The 22,659-nt window shown below is 44.6% G+C and overlaps 1 protein-coding gene and 1 pseudogene across 2 annotated transcripts in view; one reads left to right on the plus strand and one right to left on the minus strand.

The window, feature by feature from the left end:
• Positions 1 to 1,339: 1,339 nt before the first annotated feature.
• LOC308267348 (small nuclear ribonucleoprotein G-like) lies at positions 1,340 to 1,569 on the minus strand (annotated as a pseudogene). The gene has a single exon. The product of its transcript is annotated as a small nuclear ribonucleoprotein G-like (transcript).
• Positions 1,570 to 20,415: 18,846 nt separating this feature from the next.
• Positions 20,416 to 22,659, plus strand: part of PTPN12 (protein tyrosine phosphatase non-receptor type 12) — a gene marked incomplete at both ends in the record, with an annotated part of 117,463 nt that continues 115,219 nt past the window's right edge. Inside the window, one exon of the mRNA XM_080701888.1 lies at positions 20,416 to 20,514. Coding sequence (XP_080558014.1) covers positions 20,416 to 20,514 — 99 coding nt within the window. The remainder of the gene's footprint in view (positions 20,515 to 22,659) is intronic.

Raw genomic sequence — 22,659 nt, forward strand, 5'->3', positions numbered from 1 at the left:
CACCAGGATCATGCTGCTCTTTATGCCCAGAACATCCCTATCTCACCTACCACCCACTTAACCCACAAAACCACATTCGTAACTTCAGAGATTCACGTGTTGCCTTCTCTTGAAGACTCTTCTGCCTCATTCCCATTCTGCATGGTGGGTGTAACCATTGCACCACCTTTATCTTCTCTGTCCCCTGTAAGCCTGCTATCTTGATGGTGACTATGACAGTTTATTGTACTTATTTGCTGTGTTTTTCCAGACCCATGCTTGAAGCATATAACTGCTTAATAAATAGTAATCCCATTAATACCACAGATCTGCTTTTACTCAGAAATTATGTAAGGATAAACATTTTAGCTCAGTTCAAGCAAATTAAATCAATTTCTTAAATAGTAGAGGCTCAAATCAATTATGTTTATTTGTATTAATGAGTCTGCCCCATTTTTATTCTTAGGAAAGACACCTATATTACCTTTAACACCTAAGGGCAAATGATTGATAAGTAATTTATGATTCAAGCTAATTATATCATATGTAGGACACGTATCAGTGTGCCTATGGGTATGGCTTATAAATAATACTAGGTTATAGCTGTCAATCTTCCTAATGAGGAAAAGAATACAATAGAGCCTTTAAAGAACTAATTATGAATCAACCAATTTTTACTGCATGAAGGAGAGTAAATGGCACTTCTCCAGGTAATATACTTTGTATTATTCTCTAGAAAACCACAGTAATGGAACAGTGAAAAATTAAACATTCACACACAAAAAGAGCTCTCTTGAAGTCTTAAAGATATTCAGAAAATAAGCCATGTGGATACCTGGTAGAGGAGCACACCAGCACAGGGAACAGACAGCAAATACAGAGTGAGTTCCAGAGCTGGGCATGTGCTGGTGTTTTCATGCTACAGCAGAGATGGACACAGCAAATGTCCTTTTAGCCTCCTGGTTTTATTTGCTTGTTTTTTCAGAGTAAATAGCAATTGAGAAGTAATCAATTGGACTCAATTAGAGCAGGAATCTAGGGGAGGAAAGGAGCTGGGTCAGAATATGCAGAGCAGTGCTTCCCTAGCCTAAAAAGTCCAATGTTTCCCTTTCTATAACAAATATGTTATGGCTAAACTGACAAGTTCAATCTCCACGCACACACATACACAATAAAGATCTTCAGGAGATAAGTTACTATTGGATAAAGATATGAGCAAGACATTTCATGAGACTTTTTATTTTTACTAATACAAAAGTTTGACAAAAAGTTTCATATGAAAATGTACACAACCCAATTTTTGTGGCAGTAAAACAGGCCCTTTGGAGAGAGGATGTGGATTTCTGTTCAACAGCCATTATTATACTCGTTCCAAGGCTTCAACATGATGATACTATTTCCCTGTATTACCACCATTCCAATATTGTTCTGTTGTCCACTGGTTGCCATCTCCACACATTCATCTATCACAAGATTCATAAAGGGATCAAAGCCCCGTAATATTCCTTGGACATGCCTGCCACCATTTAATTTCAATGACAACTTCTTGTCCATAAATTTTTTCAGCTCGGGAGGATGAGCTTTGCTCATGTTGTCTAGGAGGTATGCTCAGCGATCATGAGACTTTTTAAACAATTTTTTTTTTGGTGGTACTGGGGTTCCTGGAAACCCTTCTATCTCTGGGCTACACTCCCAGACCTAGTTTTTATATTTTTATTTGGAAACAGGGTCTCTTAAGCCAACGCAGCTGGTTTCGAATCTGCGCGATCCTCCTATCTCCGACTCCCAAGCTTGGGGATTACAAGTGTGCACCGCCATGCCCGGCCTTGAAACAATTTTTTTTAACAAATTAGAAATCTCTATTTCCTCTTTTGGGTTTTCCCAAAATTCTCATAGTGTTTTTCTATTTGTGATTAATGCTGGCCTAAATTAAAATGTAACTCTTACAAGCATAAGTTTGATCACTTATCTTTCATTGCAGAAACATTGAATACAGAATTGACAGAAATTTAACACATAAGAGAAACCAGGGAATTACATGTTTTGGGTGGCTCTTTCTTTTTTTTAAATTTTTTTAAATTGGTGCATTGTAATCATATATCACATTGGAGTACAAGACTTGAGAAGATATACAAGCACACATAATCCAATTAGCCCTCATCTAGTCCCCATCCTATTCCCTCCCCCTCCTTCGATCCCATGCTTGTTTGGTGATTAACTTTGACACATTTGTTTATGTACCTCCTGCGTTTTAAAGAGGCTCCATCCTCCCCTATGCCATATCCTCTGACTGGTCACCTTAATTGCTCCACTATAGGGCCCTTTCTATAACTCGACCTCTTCCTGTTGCTCCTTTCCTCCTAGTTTTTGCTGATTAGGGGAAGAATCTGATTTTTATTTTCTGCGATATTTCTCTGTGCATGCCGCGTTGCAAGTACTGATCCCACTCTTGTTGGCCCCGGTAGTGGCCTAGCTACCCGGTGGACTGATCCAGACCTCGCTGGCTCAAGCAGCGGCCTTGCCTCATGGGAGGCCCTGACTCTGGTCTCGCTGGCCCTGACACCGTCCTAACCCCTCAGCTGGCTCCGATCCCGGCCTCACTGGCCCCAGCACCGTCCTAGCCTCAAGGCAGGCTCCAATACCAGCCTCGGCAGCCTCAGTAGTGGACTTTCCTCACGAAAGGCTCCGATGTCGGCCACTGGCCCCGGCACCGGCCTAACCCCTCGGCAGACTCTGATCCCGGCCTCGGAGGCCCCAGCTCCAGCCTTGCCTCACAGCAGGCTCCGATCCCGGCCTCCCAGCACCGGCCTAGGCTCACGGCAGGCTCCAATCCCAGCCTCGCTGGCCCCAGCACCGGCCTAACCCTTGGCAGGCTCCGATCCCGGCCTCAGAGGCCCCAGTAGCAACCTTGCCTCCTGTCAGGCCCCGATGCTGGCCGCTGGCCCCGGCACCAGCCTAACCCCTCAGCAGGCTCCGATCCTGGCCTTGGAGGCCCCAGCACCGGCCTTGCCTCACGGTGAGCTCCGATCCCAGCCACGCTGGCCCTGGCACCGGCCTAACCCCTTGGCAGGCTCCAATCCCGGCCTCGGAGGCCCCAGCACCGGCCTTGCCTCACGGCAGGGTCCGTTGCCAGCCTCGCTGGCCCCAGCACCGTTCTAACCCCTGGCAGGCTCCGATCTCTGCCTTGGAGGCTCCAGCACCAGCCTTGCCTCACAGCAGGCTCCGATGCCGGCCATTGGCCCTGGGACCAGCCTAACACCTCGGCAGGCTCTTATCCCGGCCTCCGAGGCCCCAGCACCAGCCTTGCCTCACGGCAGGCTCCGATACTAGCCGCTGGCCCCGGCATCGGCCTAACCCCTTGGCAGGCTCCGATTCCGACCTCAGAAGCGGCCTTGCCTCACAGCAGGCTCCGATGCCGGCCATTGGCCCCGGCACCGGCCTAACCCCTCAGCAGGCTCTTATCCTGCCCTCAGAGGCCCCAGCACTGGTCTTGCCTCACGGCAGGCTCCAATGCCGGCCTCGCTGGCCCCAGCACCGGTCTAACCCCTCGGCAGGCTCTGATCCCGGCCTCGGAGGCCTCAGTAGCGGCCTTGCCTCACAGAAGGCTCTGATGCCAGCCGCTGGCCCCGGCCCTGGCCTAACCCCTTGGCAGGCTCTGATCCCGGCCTGAAGGCCCCAGCACCAGCCTTGCCTCACGGCAGGCTCTGATGTCAGCCATTGGCCCCAGCACCGGCCTAACCCCTCGGCAGGCTTCGGTCCCTGCCTTGCAGGCCCCAGCACTGGCCTTGCCTCACGGCAGGCTCCAATCCCAGCCTTGCTGGCCCCGGCACCGGCCTAAGCCCTCGGCAGGCTCCGATTCTGGCCTCGAAGGCCCCAGCACTGGCCTTGCATCATGGCAGGCTCCAATCCTGGCCTCGGAGGCTCTAGCACCGGCCTTGCCTCACAGTAGGCTCCAATCCCAGCTTTGCTGTGCCCATTGTCGGCTTCACCCCTTGGCAGGCTCCAATCCAAGCACCCTCTTCGCCCAACCAATTGTCCCACGTTCTTGAGGGTGCGTGGTGGTAGCAATCTGCCTCTGGGGTTATTATTTCAAAGGTTCCAGGTGTAATGCATCAGATGTCTGCCTCTCCTGAGTACTGGCCACTGCCATTGTTGGGTGGCTCTTTCTAAAAGGTCTCTTTGGTTGCCCAGAAGGACCAAATTCAAATAAGCCATAGGAATTTAGGAATCAGGAATAGGGGGAGAGTTCTGAAAATTCAGGGGGACTTTTGCCAGCCCTCCTTGGAAACTGGTTATGTTCAATGTTTCCTTCCTGTCAAATTCTCTAGTATGTTTGAGCTCAGAGCTTTGTCTGAAGACTTCCACATTCATCCTATGTATGACAAATAAGTATTTGGGTTATTTCCTCAAAACACTCATACATGTGACTTCTATTGTATGTGAATGTCAACTAAGGAGGAAAAATGACTTGGAGGTTTTCCACCATACAGGGTAAAGAGGGTGTCCTCAGGGTTAAACATGGTAAAAGACAACATTCATTACATCTGTGATGTTCTACTATCTGCAGTCAGAATATGTACTGCACATATTCCACATTCTTGCTAGTGTGTGTTCTCATCTTAAAAAACTGAGGATCTAATTAGCAATTGGATTTCTCACACACCTTTTTATTATTTGTCCCCAGTGTAGGGTCTCTGATGTTGCCTAGGGCAATCAAATCAACCGAAGGCTTTCCCAAAAGATGGCATTCACATGGTTTCTACTAACCACTGTGAGCTGAGTTCAATTGTGCTTTTTTTTTGGGGGGGGTACTGAGAATTGAATAGAGATGTTCTACTTCAAAGCAATATCCCAAGTTTATTTATTCATTTTTTTAAAAACAGGGTCCCATTAGGTTGAGAGTCTTGCCAACTTGCTGAGGTTGGTCTTGAACCTGCAATCCTTTCTCCGTCATTTATGCTACCTATGATCAGAGGTATAACTAAAGGCTTCCCAACATACATTAGTTTGTCCTCTCTCTTGTGTGAAACATCTTTTGTCATCCAAGAGACATGAGCTAGCTAATATTTTTCCCATTCCAATAGGATTCACATGGTTTCTCTTCAGTGTGTGTTAAGTTTTCTAAGTTTAGAGAACTGGCTAAAAGCTTTCCCACATGCATGGCATTGATGTGGTTTCTCTCCTGTGTATGTTTTCCCAAGTTGCCCACACACAGAGTATAAGTTGAAGGCCTTCTCACGTCGATGACATTCAGATGGTTGCTCTCCAGTGTGAGTTCAAGTGTGTTGTGTATGTGTGTGTGTGTGAGGGGGGTGAGTAGGGATTGAACCTAAGGGCATTCTACCTCTGAGCTATACTCAGAGTCCTATCTTATTTTATTGATTATTTTTCTAAGTTGATGAGAGTCTACTTGCTGAAGCTGTCCTTGAACCTGCAATCCTCCTGTTCCTACCTCCCAAGTACTGGGATAACAGATCTATACCACCACGCCTAGCTTGTGTATTCTAAGAAGGTATTAGCAAAAGTTTTTATCACAAAGACATTTAATGGCTTCTCTCCAGTGTGAACTACCTTGTGTCATATCAGGAAAAGGAAGCATCTGAAAGCTTTTCCACAGGTATGGCATTCATGGGGTTCCTCTCCTGTGTGTGTTCTCCCATGTTGTCTTAAGTGTAGAGGATGAGTTGAAGGCTTTCCCACACCAATTGCATTCATATGGTTTCTCTCCAGTATGAGTTCGAATATGTTCTCTAAGGCCAGAGGTATTATTAAAGTGTTTCCCATGAGCCGGGAGTGGTGGCGCATGCTTGTAATCCCCGCGCTTGGGAGGCTGAGACAAGAGAATTGCACAGCCTCAAAGCCAACCTCAGCCACTTAGTGAGGCTCTCAGCAACTTAGTGAGACCCTGTTTCCAAATAAAATAGAAAATAGATCTGCGAGTATAGCCCGGAGGTAGAAGCCCCTGGGTTCCACCCCAGTAACACCTAAATAAATAAATAAAATAATAAAGTGTTTCCCACACAAATGACATTCATACGGCTTCTCTCCAGTGTGAGTCTGGATATGCACTCTAAGGCCAGAGGGATCAATAAAGGCTTTGCCACACAAATGGCATCCATAGGTTTTTTGCTAGTGTGTGTTCTCTCATGTTTTCTAAGGCTAGAAGATACAGTAAAGGCTTTCCCACACCAATCACATTCACAAGGTTTCTCTCCAGTGTGTATTCTCTCGTGCTAAGTTTAGAGGAGTTGAAGGCTTTCTCACAAAGATGTCATCTGTATGGCCTCTCTCCAGTGTGGATCATCTTGTGTTGTCTAAGGGAAGTGAGGCATGTGAAAGCTTTTCCACAGGCATGGCATTCATGTGGTTTCTCCCCTGTGTGTGTTCTCCCATGCTGTCTAAAGCTAGAAGATGTGCCAAAACTTTCCCACACAGGTTACAGTCATACAGTTTCTCTCCAGTGTGAGTTCGAACATGCAGTTAAAGGACAGAAGGATCATTAAAGGCTTTCCCACAGAGATGACACTCATATGGTTTCTCTCCAGTGTGAGTTCGAATATGCACACTAAGGGCAGAGAGAAAACTACAGCCTTTCCCACACCGGTGGCATTCATAGGGTTTCTCTCCAGTGTGAGCTTGAACATGCAGGTTAAGGGAAGAGGGAAAACCAAAGGCTTTCCCACGCTGATGACACTCAGGTCGTTTTCCTCCAGTGTGTGTTCTCCCATGCTCACCCAGATCACTCGATGAATTTAGGGCTTTCCTGCGCAGAAGATATTCATATGGCTTCTCTCCAGAGTGAGTTTTTACATGCACTCTAAGAACAAAAGTATAAAGAAAGGCTTTCCACAAAGATGGCATGTGCATGTCTTCCCAGTGTGAGTGATCCTGTGCTGCTGAAGGCAGGACTGACTGAGGGCTTTCCCCCACACGACATCCATGCAGTTTCTCTCCAGTGTGAGTTTCCTTGTGTTCTGCAAGGTCAGAGATTTGAGTAAAGGCATTCTCACAGACATGACATTGATATGGCCTCTCTCCACAGACAATCTCCCGATGGCTGACTTTGGAACAATTCATGTAGAAGATTTCATCTGATTTGCAAAACTGATACCCTATTCATAGTAAAGAGAAAAGTGGATTGAGTTTTCTGATAACATTACCATTAAGACCACTGAAAGTTAATGAAAATAAAAATTATATAACAGAGAAGATATTGAAGTTTTTCTAAAAGAGTAGGATTAAAATCTTTTTTTTTTTTTTTTTTTTTTTTTTGGTGGTGGTACTGGGGTGGAACCCAGGTGCTTTTCTACCTCTGGGCTATACTCCCAGACCTCTTTTCTATTTTATTTGGAAACATGGTCTCACTAAGTAGCTGAGGCTGGCTTTGAACCTGTGCAATCCTCCTGTCTCAGCCTCCCAAGTGAGGGGATTACAAGCATGCGCCACCACACCTGGCTTGCTAAGAGTAATCTTAGCTTTGTACTTTGCTAGATAAGTTTTTCATAATGTGATATGTGAATGTGATAAAAATATAAATCATATTTTATAAAATCCTAACTTTAAATATAATTTATTATTTTTATTGTGGTAAAATATACCTTACATAAAATCTACCATTTTAACCTTTTTTGTTTTCCAGTACTGAGAACTGAACCCAGAGTCTTGTATATGCTAGGCAACTACATCCCTATCCCTTTTTATTTTGAGACAGGGTCTCATAAAGTTGTTCAGGCTGGCTTGAACTTGCAATTCTCTTGCCTCAGATGCTGGAGTATCTGGGATTAGAGGTGTATGCTAACATACTTGGCTCATTCTAACCATTTTTAAACATACAGTTGATTGACACTAAGTATATTCACATTATTGCATGACATGCACCACTCTTCCTTTTCATCATTCCAAACAATATAGCCTATCTATCTATACATCTATTTTATGGCAAAAAAAAACCCACATAAATTTACTACCTAAACCATATTTCAATGTGTAGTTAAGTAGTGTTAAGTGTTCGCATTGTTGAGAAACAGATATCTAGACCTGTTTCATCTTGCAAATCTGAAATGTTATACCCAGTAAACAACTCCACTTTTCCCTCTTCTCCTAGCCTCTGGTGTCCACCATTCTACCTTCTGTTTCTATAAATTCAACTACTTTAAATACCTCATATAAGTGGAATCGCTATCTTTTTTTGTGTGTGTGTGGTACTGGGGGTGGAACCCAGGGGCATTCTACTTCTGAGCTACACTCCCAGACCTATTTTACATTTTATTTGGAAACAGGGTCTCACTAAGTTGCTGAGAGCCTCACTAAGTAGCTGAAGCTGGCTTCGAACCTGTGTGATCCTCCTGTCTCAGCCTCCCAAGCATGGGGATTACAAGTGTGCGCCACCACGCCCAGCTTGGAATCACTATTTTTAATCTAATATTTACAGTTACTAAAAGATATTTTTTTGCTTGATTTGGGGCTTACTGCTGACAGTTTGGCTGGACCCTAATCGATAGAGTAGATGAATTTTATATGGTGTAATATTTTGTAACCCTTGTTCAAATTATCCATTCCTGAACACAGAAGCTAAATGTCATCATGTTAAAGGATCACTAATTAGATGCTCAGACAGTACTTGACTTTGAAGTTATTTATAAAATCCTAATTTTTCTTTGAATCTTAAATGAAACAGCATAAGAAATATGAGGTAGAAAACAAAAAAAGTAGATTTAATTATTGCATTATCCCACAGATTATTACTGTTAATAGCCTTTGTTGTGTATAACACTCAAGTTTTTATTGAGTGTAGAGTCACCTGGGTTTTGGTTCTAGTTTGGCCATCTGTATGACCTTTGGAAAATCATTTAATTTCTCTAGGCTTAGGTATTAATACTACCCACTGGTATCCTAATGCACATTTAAAAATGAAGATAATAGCTGGGTGTGGTGGCGCACACTTGTAATCCCTGTGCTTGGGAGGCGGAGACAGGAGGATCATGCAGGTTTGAAGCCAGCCGCGCTGGCCTAAGAGACCCGGTTTCCAAATATAAAAGTATAAAATAGGTCTGGGAGTGTAGCCCAGAGGTAGAAGGGTTTCCAGGAACCCCAGTGCCACCAAAAAAAAAAAAAAAGAAGATAATAATATCTGATCTACCTACTTTAGAATTATGAGAATAAACAGGGAGTAATGTATGAAAAAGCTCTGAAATACTAAGCTGCAATATAATATGCATTAAAGAAATTTTATCTTTTCCTAGCTTCATTTTTATATGCTTTTCTTTAGAAAGTCGTTTAACTTAAAAAGTATGTCCTCATCCCCAGTCCCCTATTTATTGGATTATACATTTCAACAAAACATTTACAGATTAAAAAATGGTCAACAACCTTTTTTGCTACAACTAGGGCTAGGAATGAGGGAGTAAGGGATACGAAGAATAAACAGGAGAAGAATTTCCCTCCCTTCTCATTCACTTTCCCATAATTTCCTGGCTAGAAGTCCAATTCAACATACAGTTTACACTTTCAGAAAAGACTCAGGGACACAGAATGAAATGGCAGGTTGATATCAGCATCTCATGAATGGTCTGAATCTTCACCTGTAGTTTCACATAAACTACAAGAGGTACAAGAGTGCTATGACTCAGTGGTTTATGCAACAAGCTGGAAACTCAGGACCTGTGGGTTCTGTCCATGCATCTCGCATCTGTTTTCTACAAGTGAGCTAATCATGTACACTCCCTGTGGTGTTTTATTTAGTTTTTCATCTAATAATAAGGTGAGTGATACCAAATTACTTCCCAGGGAAAGAAAGAAAATGAATAGACTCATAAAGAATTATGCTCATAGCAACCATAGTTTTTTTTATGAGAGAACAGATGTAAAAGTAGTCCAAAAGTTAAAATTTCTACAGATTTTAAAGCATTTTTTTTTACACACTCTAAGGAGGAAAGGGATCCTATGAATACAAAACAAGAAGACAATCCTGAAACCTTTTTCAGATTATTAAACTCTTATTCAAGTTTTGCAAAAGTATAAGATGTTTTAAATGCTTTTTAGCTTTCTTCATATTCCTCATGTATTTACCTAGAGTGAAGGTGGCTAGCTAGTAAGTAGAAAATGAAACAGGAGGCAAAAAAGTAAAAAATCTAGAAATCATTTACTCTGTTTAACTAGTTACTACTTTGTGTTTTCTGTAAGTGAATATACTGAGTAATACACCAATGTTAAAACACATTTCATTAAGCACCGAGTGGCTTCCTGCCTGGAAATTGAGACTTAGGTGAAATGATTCGCTTTCAGTGATAAATCGAACAGATTTTTGAATGTTCATCCTTCTGACTTCAGAGTCCATGCTCTTTATTATTGTCCTATCGTGTTTCAAGAAAGACAAGATGCCAGGGGCAGTGGGCACACCTGTGCCCTAGTACTTGGAAGGCTGAGACAGGAACATCACAGATTTGAGGCCAATGCACAGTAACTTAATGAGATCTTGTTTCAAAATAAAAAGGGCTGGAAGTATAGGTCAAAGGTAGAGAGCCCCTGGATTAAATTTCCAGTAACACACTCTCACACTCTCTCTCCTCTCTCTCTCTCTCCGGTGGTGGAGCAGGATTTATGTGATAAATGTCAACCAAACCTGTCCTGAAAAGTGATCAGGAAGTTGAGTTGCTTCAGGGACTCTCCCCCATAGCCACGTGTGTGATATCATAATATCTCTACATATTACTGCATGCCTGGTTAATATTCTTAACTAATCAGATTCTTTATTCTTTCTACTCTCATAAGGCTTTACTCAGTCAAAAGCTATTTCTATCTCACAGCAGGCACACATTTGGTTTCTGTATTTGTTGCTTTAATGATTTAAGTCTATTTAGGTTTCTAGCTTCAGATTCCTAAGTGAGAACTTGCTGGCCCAAATCATCTTTCTATACCAGGGCATGGGTCATTGGCTAGTTTATATAGATTGACGACTTGGGTCAAGCACTCAAACATTCAGTGGTGGCTGAGGATGGGAAAAGCATTGAGTTTCCCTGAGATGAGAATGGTGGTATAGGTATGTGAGTATTCTGAAGTATGCCCTATCATGGGCTATTTTTTTTTTTTTTTTTTGGTGGTACTGGGGTTCCTGGAAGCCCTTCTACCTCCAGGCTACACTCCCAGACCTATTTTTACATTTTTATTTGGAAACAGGGTCTCCTAAGCCAGCGCGCGCGGCTGGCTTTGAACCTGCGCGATCCTCCTGTCTCTGCCTCCCAAGCGTGGGGATTATAAGCGTGCGCCACCACGCCCAGCCTGTCATGGGCTATTAAAAAACAAAAACGCCAGGCGTGGTAGCACACGCTTGTAATGCACGCGCTTGTAATGCATATGCTTGTAATCCCCACACTTGGGAGGTGGAGACAGGAGGATCACGCAGGTTCGAAGCCAGCTGCACTGGCTTAAGAGACCCTGTTTCCATATAAAATATAAAAATAGATCTGGGAGTATAGCCTGGAGGTAGAAGGGTTCCATCTCCAGTACCACAAAACAAACAAACAAACAAACAAACAAACACCCAAACATGATGTCTCCTTTCCCCTTTATTTATCATTCTTCCTCATCTGAAATAAATTATAAAAAAATATAATTAGCAGATTTAATTTTGTTGGAAAATGCATGTACTTGGTAAAATATTCAGAATATAAAAGGACATACACATTGAAAATCAGTTCCTTTTCTACGTTGATTCTCTAGGCCCTCCTATAGAAACCACAGTTAACAGTTTTTAATGTATTCTTCAGAAAAATCCCATGTATGTCCAAACATTTTACCCACATTTAAATTCTATATAAGTGGAAAAATACCGTAAACACAAAGTGTCCTACTTTCTCATTTATAATAAATAGATCGTGGGGCTTATTCTACAACAGCACACATAGATTTTAATTTTATTTTTGGTGGTACTGTGATTTTCTTTTTCTTTTTTTTTGGGGGGGGGGGTGGTACTGAGGTTCCCGGAAGCCCTTCTACCTCCAGGCTACTCTCCCAGACCCATTTTATTTTTGGAAACAGGGTTTCTTAAGCCAGCATAGCTGGCTTCGAACCTGCACGATCCTCCTGTCTCCGCCTCCCAAGCGAGGGGATTACAAGCGTGCGCCACCATGCTGGGCCCTTTTTTATTTTTTACAAACAGCTTAACCAGGCATGGTGGCCCACGCTTGTAATCCCTGTGCTTGGGAGGTGGAGACTGGAGGATCACGCTGGTTCAAAACCAGCTGCGCTGGCTTAAGAGACCCTCTTTCCAAATTAAAAAATATATAAAATAGGTCTGGGAGTGTAGCCCTGAGGTAGAAGGGTTCCATCCCCAGTACCACCCAAAACAAAACAAAACAAAAAACAGCTTAGCCGGGCATGGTGGTGCACATTTGTAATCCCAGCATTCTGGAGGCTGAGACCAGGGGATTGTGGACAGGACAGTCTCAGCTACTTAGCGAGGCCCTTCGCAACTCAATGAGACTCTGTTTAAAAAAATTTTTTTGAAAAGACTGAAAAGTAGGGCTAGGGGTGTAGTTTGGAGGTACAATGCCCCCCGGGGTTCAATTTTCAGTAACACACACACACACACACACACACACACACACACAGCTTCAAAGAACTTCATTGCATATCATTGTATAGTTTTTTTGTGTGTGTGTGGTCCTGGGGATGATAGAACCCAGGAACATTCTACCTCTGAGCTACACCCTCAGCTTTAAATTTTTTAAATTATTTATTTATTGGGTAGTATAGTAAGAATTGAATCCAGGGACAGTCTAGCTCTTAGCTGCACCACCGGCCCTGTTTGTTTGTTGGTTTATGGGATGGCACCCTTCTACCTCCGGGCTATACTCCCAGACCTATTTTTATATTTTTATTTGGAAACAGGGTCTCTTAAGCCAGCGAGGCTGGCTTCGAACCTGCGCGATCCTCCTGTCTCCGCCTCCCAAATGCGGGGATTCCAAGCGTGCGCCACCACGCCTGGCATTTTTTATTTTTATTTTTATTTTTTTTATTATTTTTTTTTTTTTGGTGGTACTGGGGTTCCTGGAAGCCCTTCTACCTCCGGGCTACACTCCCATACCTCTTTTTACATTTTATATTTGGAAACAGGGTCTCCTAAGCCAGCGCGCGCGGCTGGCTTCGAACCTGCGCGATCCTCCTGTCTCTGCCTCCCAAGCGCGGGGATTACAAGCGTGCGCCACCACGCCCGGCGGCATTTTTTATTTTAAAAGAGGGTCTCATTAAGTTGTGGAGGGCCTTGCTAAGTTGCTGCGGCTGGCCTAAAACGAGTGTTCCTCCTGTCTCCACCTCCCAAGTACTGGGTTTGCCAGTGTGCACCTCCATACTCAGTGCCCTTTTTTTTTTTTTTTAAACAGGGTATCACTAGTTGCCGAGGATCTCACTATGTTGCTGAGGCTGGCCTCAAATTTGCAATCCTCCTGCCATAGTGTCATAGCCTCCCAAGTACTAGGATTTAAAGGCATGTGCCCAGCTAATCAGTACCCTTTTGATAGACAAGTACATTGCTGTTACAAACAGACTGGCAATAAGCATATATATTTACATATAGCTGTAAATATGGATCTTAAGAAATTATTATAGGAACAATTTGTCAAACCATGAATAACTTTCACATTTTGATACAATTCAAATCTGATTGCAAATTGCATTTCAAAGATGCTGTGCCACATTCTCCCACAGTGTTGAACATGCCCATTTGTCCATACCTTCAATAGCCTGTGTTGTCAATCTTTCTGATCTCTTTGGATCAGAATCAAAATGGTTAATTTGTCCTTTTTTTTTTTTTTATGGTGCTGGGGGCAACCTAGGGCCTCATGCATGCTAGGCAAGTGCTCTCCAACTGAGCTATGTTGCTGGCCCTATGCCATTTCAGTAATTTTTAATTCAACCTTCTTCCTTGTCCCTAAGTCAAACACCAAGTTCTGTGTTCTTTCTCACTTGCAACTTTGTATTTGCACTTCTACTACATTAGTTTCTACTTCTGTGGCTTCATATACTGCCTCTTGGTATGTTTTATTCCATTCTCTCCTTAATGACTTACAATTTATCTGAAAAGTGCCTGATTAATATTTTCTAATTTCTACAATTTTGCTTCTAACCTCAGAAACCTCTGGCATCAAGTTTGAATGTACAGTATCAAGTTCAAATCCTTAATCAGGCATTCAAAGCCCTCTCCAGTCTACTTTGGAACTTTCACATCGATAGCATAGTCTACTTCCACATCTATATAACAGTTCTACTTTAAACGGCTTTGCTGTCTTCAGGGTTCTTGTTTCACCACTTCTCTTGCCTAGGCTCCCTCCTTCTTGTTCAAACCCACTTATTCGTGAAGGTCCCCTTTTCTGACCATCATGTTCTGACAGCCAGGTTCACAATGCTCTCTTCTCAGAGTTGTTAAACCACTTGTTATTACACGTTTGACATTTATTAACTCAAAATAAGAGTTTTCCTGTCTACTGAGCTAAGGTACACACTTCTTAGCAGAAGCCATCCTTAACACCTTTTTTTTCATGCATATGGAATATCCCTTCATTATTTTGTGATCAAAAAAAACATTTGTAGGAGACTTCCGGGAAGATGGCGACCGAGAAAAGCGGGGCTTAAGAGTCTCGCTAACAACCAATCTCCATTACCACAAAAAGAGCGCCTTTCATAGCCAGAAAACACCATCACCAGAAAAACAAAAAAACCACCAGGCTCCAGAGAGAAAGCGGACTGAGAACAGAGCTCAGGGCCACAGAGGAGACACACGCGCCCGAGGACGCGGCAGCAGCGCCATACTGCCGGCGGCAGCGGCGAACTCAGCGGACGGCTACAGCAAGCCGAGGTGAGCCGATGCGGAACAGCCAGGCGGGATCTTTCGGCGCAGACAGCATTTAAAGCTCCCAGTGGCTGAGCTCAGCACACGCTGCAGGGATTCAGAGTGGAAATCAAAACCAGAGAAGAAAAAATACGCCAGCCTCATGGCCGAGGGCGTGGCAGAGGCGCCATATTGCCACCGGCGGCGGCAGCAGCAGTGAATTCACCGAGTCCAGTACAGCTACATCTACGTACTCAAGAACAGTGAGTCAAATTGCGGGCCACAGAGGAGAAATCGCAGTATTGTGCCTCCTGGGACTTGACCCAGTGAGGGAGTGGTGGTGGCAGAGATATCACACCATAGGAGAGCGTGCAACCTGGCACCCCCCATAGTTTAAAGCAGCCTCTATCGACTCTCTGGGTCGGAGACTCTGTGATACAACCCAGTAAAGGAGTAGTAGGGTCTGAGATAATACAGACTCGAGATCCAGAGCACATTAAGTGAAGCCATAGTGACCCAAGGGAAGAACCCAGAGAAGGCACAAACCTCCGAAATCATGAGAAAGAGGAATAACACTGAAGTAATGAATGTGCACAACCCCACAACATCAGAACCTGATAAAACAGAAAATCAGAGATTTCTAGAAGATCAAATCAGGAAAATAACTGTAGAAATAATAGAGGTGCTTCGAAAAGAACTCAGAGAGAGCCAAAAAGAGATAAAGGATGCAATTAATGAAGTAAAGGCCTCAATTCAAAGCACAAACAACCGATTAGACCACATGGAGAACAGAATCTCGCTCTTAGAAGATGAGCAATCCAAAAATGAATGCATAGTTTCTAATCTAGAAAAAGATATCCAACAGCAGGAATCTGACATTGAAGAAATATGGGCCCATCTTAAGAGAGCTAACCTAAGAATAATTGGAATAGAGGAGGGAAAAGAAAGTGATACCAAAGGGATCAACAATCTCTTCAAGGAAGTAATAGCAGAAAATTTTCCAAATATAGAGCAAGAGGTTGATACACAGATCCAGGAAACTTATAGAACTCCCTTTAGACAGGATCCGAGAAGAGGATCCCCATGCCATATAATTGTCAAAATGACCAATGTGGAAGCCAAGCAGAGAATCTTAAAGGCAACAAAAACAAAGGGCCAAGTGACATTCAGAGGCAAACCAATTAGAATCACTCCAGACTTCCCAAACCAAGTCATGAGAGCCAGAAGGGCTTGGAGTAACATATTCCAAACTCTGAAAGAAAACAACTTCCAGCCAAAAATTTCCTATCCAGCAAAACTTTCTATCAAATTAGATGGAGAAATAAGAAGCTTCCATGACAAACAGAAACTGAAGGAATTTATGTCTTCAAAACCAGCGCTAGAGAAAATACTCAAAGAGATTAACTACAAAGAAGAAATAGGTAACACTCACCAGAACCAGAGAAACAAGAGTTTCCATCCAACAGACAACTAAGATTGGTTATCTGTGGAGATTCATTATTTATGTTAGTCTGTTACCTATCTCTAAAGGGTATTGTTTGCCTTTATTGTTGTTAATTTTTAGGATTTCTAGTTGGAATATTAATATACCTTCAGATATAGCATTTGGAAATATTTTATCCAATTCTATTAGTAACTTTTAACTCTGTTTACATTGTCTTTGGATATACAATATTTTCTTTTATTTTTTAGGGAGTTTGTATATTCTTCTGTTGCCTGTGCCATTGAAATCATATCCAAGAAATCACTGCCAATTTCAATGTTGTGAGGTTTTATGACCCAGATTTTCTCCTAAAAGTTTATAGTCTTAAGATTTATATTTAGGTCTTTTATCTAGTTTGAGTTAATACTTGTATGTGGGATTAGGTAAGGGTCCAATTTTATTCTTTTCCATGTAATTATTATTTTTCAACAATATTTAGTTAAAAGATTATTATTTCCACCACCAAATCTTCGTGGAAACCTTGTCAAAAATTTCTTGACAATATAGGGAAGAATTTAGCTCTAGGCTTGTATTTAACTCCAATGGTTTATATATCTGCCTTTAGAACAGTACTACACTGTTTCAATTATTGTAGCTTTATATGGTTTGAAATCAGAAAATATACATCTTCTAGCTTTGTTTTTGCTTCGAGATTGTTTTGGGTATCTAGAGTCCATATTCCATATCAGGATAGATTTTTTTCTGAAAAATAAATATATGATAGTTTCACCTAAAAAAAAGAAAAAAATATTCTCTGGTAAGAAAGAAAGCAAAAAGAAATATTGAAATGTTATCTTTAAGTCATCAAAAGCTTGGTATCAGACAAATGAAACTGTTATGTGAGATTATCATTTTTAATTTTGGATAAATTGCTATAATACTAGATGTCAACCACTAAGCCAAGCATGGGAGGGAGGGATGGGGAGAGAATGGGGTGGGGATTGGGTGGGGGCTGACTGGGCGATGTGTGCATGTATGTCTACAAAAGTTTGTATCCCACTATGATGTATGAATACAGTGCACCAATAAAATAAAATTAAAAAAAAAACATTTGTAGATTGAAATGAAACCTAAATATCTTAAAAAGAAGAAAAACTAATTGGGTACCAAGGAAAACACTGCTAAGCCTTTCCAAAAGAGGTGAAATCTTTAGAGGTACTTTAATTTTCCCCAACCTGTAGAAGATGCCAAAAGTAACTGCTGAGAATTTAAGACATCCTAAAGTGTTACAAGAAAGAGAAGCTTGCCAATAAAAGGAAAAGAAACACACAATGAAACACCAGCCCAAATCATACTCGACACGTTAGTAATACTTCCCACTAGACTCTCATTAGACTGTTATACAATTTGTCCATATAGCCTTTTTCAATTACTGTCTGGTTTATACATTCTCTGGACACATGAAAAATGAAGGTACTCCTGATCATCTACTCATTTCTTTGTCTATAGTCTAATTTCTCTACCAGTTCTGAGAGAAAAAGGTTATCTTGTATGAGCTCTATGGTAGGTAATCAAGTCCAGATTCTGACCTTTCATCCAGTGAAATTGAATCTCAGTATCTGCTTAAGCTGACATACTACAAATCTTTGTTTCAATATATTTTATCTTAGATATTAAACTATTCTGTGAATTTTTAAAGTATAGAACAAGAATATCCCTTTACACGTATATAAATATATACATACATATAAATATATAGGAAAAGATTTGGAAGGGTCCATTTGGAAGTATGTATTTCTGAAGAGTTGATTGGTATATATTAGTGCTTTACTTATTTTGCGGTACTGGGGAGGGAACCCAGGGGCATTCTACCTCCGAGTTACACTCCCAGCCCTATTTTATTTTTCTTTTCCTTCCTTCCTTTCTTGTTCCTGGAAACCCTTCTACCTCTGGGCTACACTCCCAGACACCTATTTTTTTATATTTTTATTTGGAAACAGGGTCTCAAACCAGGGAGGACTGCTTCGAACCTATAGCGATCCTCCTGTCTCCGCCTCCCAAGCACAGGGATTACAAGCATGGGCCACCACGCCTGGCATCCTTCTATTATTTTGAGACAGGGTCTCACTAAGTTGCAGAAGGCCTCACTAATGAGCTGAGGCTGTCCGCTAGTCCCTAGTCAGGATCACCCTCCCAAGTACTGGGATTACAAGAGTGCACCACCATGCCGGGCTATAGTTCATTATTTTTGAGAAATGCCTTCTTTTAAAAGTGCAAATAAGAAGTGCAAATAAGTTGTATCTTGCTACTCACACCTATCTGCCTCACGCTTTTTTTTTTTTTCTTTCTTTCTTTCTTTTTTGGTGGTACCGGGGTTCCTGGAAACCCTTCTACCTCTGGGCTACCCTCCCAGACAAATTTTTTTTTTTTTTTTTTTTTTTACATTTTTTATTTGGAAACAGTGTCTCTTAAGCCAGCAAGGCTGGCTTCGAACCTGAGCAATCCTCCTGTCTCTGCCTCCCACGCGCGGGGATTTCAAGCATGCCACCGTGCCCGGCCGCTTTTAATTAAATTCTATGGTGCATCTTAACATCCATTTAGGAAAATTGTCCTGCCACTGATATTCTCTATTTTAACCAAATTCCCTGGCTCAACTGTTCTGTATACTTACTTTGTGAAAATAAGTGACCAAAGTCAGTCCACGGATCAAATTCTTAAGTCACATTGTTACAAATTTACGTTCCTTGGTGAGAGGTGATACAGTGCTATAGAGGAAGCAAAACGACTTTAGTTCTGGCACTGCAAAGTGTACACTTAAGGACCTTGGGCAAGTCACTATTTTATTGTTCATTTTTGTCTTTGTGACGCTGAGGGATTGAATCTGGGGTCTCTCGAATGCTAAGCACACACCCTACCACTTAGAAGTCACTTTACTTGTAATGCAATCTATTACTTATTTTAAATATTTTTCTTGCTACGTAGCCTATTTTGGAAAAATTACTTTTTGATCTTTAAAGGTTAAAAAAAAAAGTCATTTTCCCTTTCCACTATTGAGTTTTGGATTCCCTGGCAACAAGATTTACAACGGGCATTCTACGGAGGGAAAGCTCCCACTGCGTTTTGAAACCGTGAGAATTTTAACGCAAGAAGACAAAGTCCCTTCAAGTCAGCAAACACTGGCCCCAAGCACATGCGTGGAATGCCAAGGACGCGCTCCGAATTGCGGGCGCTCACTCGTCTGGGTCGAAATGAATTTGTAAACAGCGAGTCCGTTCGACCTAGCGGCGTTTCGCTTCTCTTAACCACTACCAAAGCCTAGCCGCCGGTCCACTCTCACCCAGCCATTAGGAAGAGCAGTACCTACCTCGCGGAGGCGGCCCTACTACAGTTCCCAGCAAGCCTCTTCCCGCCCGCCCGCCCCAGGCCAGCCCCAGGCCGGGGCGCATAGTCCCAGCCACAGCGCTCTGGGACTCCCTTCGTCCTCCCTCTAGGGAGGGGAGACCGCGAGTCCTAACCTAAGTCCTACTCTGACCCCCTCAGGTTCCCGAAGCCGAGTTCCCGGCCTCCTTCAGCCTCACCAACTCCCTTCCCCGACCTCCTCGGACCTCCGAGCTCCCTGGTGAGGAGCGCCCCGGAAGTAGAGCCGGGCAGACGGCCGACCGCCTCAGCGCCTTGCAGCCAATGGGAGACTGGCTGGGCGGGCCCGGGGCGTGGCCTGGCCGAAGGGGCGTGGCCCGGCGGGCGGGCGGGGTCGGCGCGGCGTAGCGCTGGGGGCGGGGCCGCGGCGCGGGGGCGCGCGTCTGGGTGGCGACGGGGGCGCGCGTCTGGGTGGCGGCGGGGGCGCGCCCGTGGGGAGAGGCGGCGGCGGCGGCGGCTGGGAGGGGAGGCCGACCGGGAGGGGGCTGGGCGAGCGCAGAGCCGGGTTCCTGAGGCGGCGGCGTCTCGGACGGAGGAGGCGGGGAGGGGATGGAGCCAGCTGGGGGCTGGGGCCGGCGCTAGCCGCAGCGCTCGCCTCGCGCGGTGGGAGAGCCGCGGCGCTCCTGGAAGTTGCGGCGTCGGAGCCGGCGGGCGCCGCCGCCCGGGCGCTGGGGAGGAGCAGCGGCGGCGGGCTCGCGGGCCGGGGAGCGAGCTGGGGAAGCCGGAGCGGGCTCTGCGGCGGGCGGGCGGGCGGCGGGGGGGACGCGGGAGGATGGAGCAAGTGGAGATCCTGCGGAAATTCATCCAGCGGGTCCAGGCCATGAAGAGTCCCGACCACAATGGGGAGGACAACTTCGCCCGGGACTTCATGGTGAGTGGCTGCCGCCGCTGTCGCCGCGTGGGTCGGACCGGAGCCCCGCCGCCCGGGCCGCCAGCGCTTTGTGTGCGGCCGCGGGGCCGGGGCGGGGGCGCGCCCGGCCCAGGCCGGGGGTCCCCGGAGGGCGGGAGGGCCGCCGCCTCCCCCGGCCCCGCCGCCCGCGACCACCCATTGTTTCTCGGGCCGGGAGCCGGGGGAGAGGGCTGCAGGCCGAGGGGCTGGGCTCGCCCGCCCCGCCGTCCACCCCCTGCCCCTCCCGGCGGGGTCGAGGGCGGCGGACGGGGCGGGGGGCTTGGCACGAGCCCCCGGGGTCCCCCGCGCTCGGGCCGCCTCCGAGTGGGCGAGGTAGGACCTGTGCGTCCTCTCGGCTCACAATGATCAGCTCCAGCTCTCGGGAAAGGATCGTCCATAAGGAATCGCATGGTCTACCTAACTCCCATTCAGCCGCGCCTCGTCCCTCGTCTCCCGAGACCCGGGTGTGCGGTGGTCTTCGGGGTCCGAGTGACTTTAGGTCGAGGAGGTCTCTGGGGGTGGGGGCTATTCTGTAGGAAGCTGACCTCGGACTCCCTGGGGGATATTGCCGAAGGCGGAGGGGATGTGACTATCACTTCCTATCCGGGGTGGGGGTGGGGAACTTGGGAACAATAGTCCTGGTGGGGCGGAGGCGACGATACGGCCAAAGCCCTGAACTGGGAGATAACCTTCCCGGTCCCCCCTCGCACCCCCTCTTCCGCCGCTTGTGCGGGCAGGCTTGAGAGGAGGTGAGGGTTAAAAGTCTTGTTCGTGAAATTGCGCTAGATACATCAGTGCGAGGGGGTCAGGTCCGAAGGCGTGGGACCAGAAGCCGACTTCCTACATTACCCCCCTCCCCGCCCCTTTTATTTTTCTGCTGGACAATGTTCCCTCTAGGGTTGTTTCCCGGCTCAGGAGGCGGTGGTTGCGGCTGCTGCTCCTACGGATATTGCGCAAGGCTGGGGCGTTGGAAACCCTGGAGGTCTGGGGAATGGTAAAGGAAGTAGGACTTTGGGACGTGGTTGCTCCTTAGCCTTGGCGGGCTTTGGGAATGGGAAAATTAGGAGAAAAATTTGCTCCTAGGCAGGGTGCACCTCCAAGAATGATCACTCAACTCGGAAATTCGACTATGAGAAGGACACACAGTTAACATCTAAAAATGAACAGGCACAAAACAGTGACCAGTTTTTGTTTCAGAGTGGCAGTGGTTTTCAAGATGCAGGTGAAATGACTTTCAGTACTGGAATGCTTTTTTCACCTTTTAAAGAGGTTTCTATGTAATAAAGCTTTAGCGTTAAAATTGTTGACAGCTGAAAAGAACACGTCCTTGGCGTACACAATATTATAATAGTATTGTTGAGCTTTGTGATTCCCGCCTCCCAGACCAGTAATATAATAGAGGATAAGAGTAAGGTTTTGTTAGTATCATGCGAACACTCCAAAATGTAGATAAAAGAAACTATTCTTTATACATTTTCTCTTGCTATTTAGCCTACTTTGTAAAAATTTCTTTTTAATATGAACAGGTTAAAAGAAAGGATGTTTTTTTCCATCCTGGTATTGATATTTTTTTGATTGTGTATCTTTTGAATGGCGCCATTTACAATGATTGGATAGAGTCCCCTTTTTACTACTTTTTAGCAAGTAGAATGCTTTGAGTATTTAAGACGTTTAAAACTAATCTTTTTCCGATCTTATTTTGTTTATGGAAGAAGAAACCAAAGAGTCCCTGGTCATTTCTTGGTTGCATGTTAATCATTTTATAATCCCTGGTATATTCTGTCAAGTGGGAGCATTGTTTGGTGATGCAGGCCATCAGGATAGGTGCCCAGTGTCTGAACACCTTTACAGAGGACGCAGCCTTAGGGTTCATGCTTTGGGGATGAGTCAGGGATTCCTATTGAAGATTTCATTTCTCAAGGACTAAATGAGTTGCCTTTTTCTTCCTTAATACCTAGATATAGTGAGGTGATTCTACACTGGAGATTTGATGACTAAAGCTATTCTTTTATAGTGCCTGCTTTTTTTCAATTTCCTGACTTGATAAGCAATAGCTATAATTAAGTCTGCCGGTAGTTGGTGCTGCTTTTCCCTTGACTGGAAGGCTGGAGAGGGAATTGTCCTTCT

The sequence above is a fragment of the Muscardinus avellanarius genome (assembly GCF_963383645.1).
Source record: "Muscardinus avellanarius genome assembly, chromosome: 9".
In the NCBI taxonomy this organism is placed as follows: domain Eukaryota; kingdom Metazoa; phylum Chordata; class Mammalia; order Rodentia; family Gliridae; genus Muscardinus; species Muscardinus avellanarius.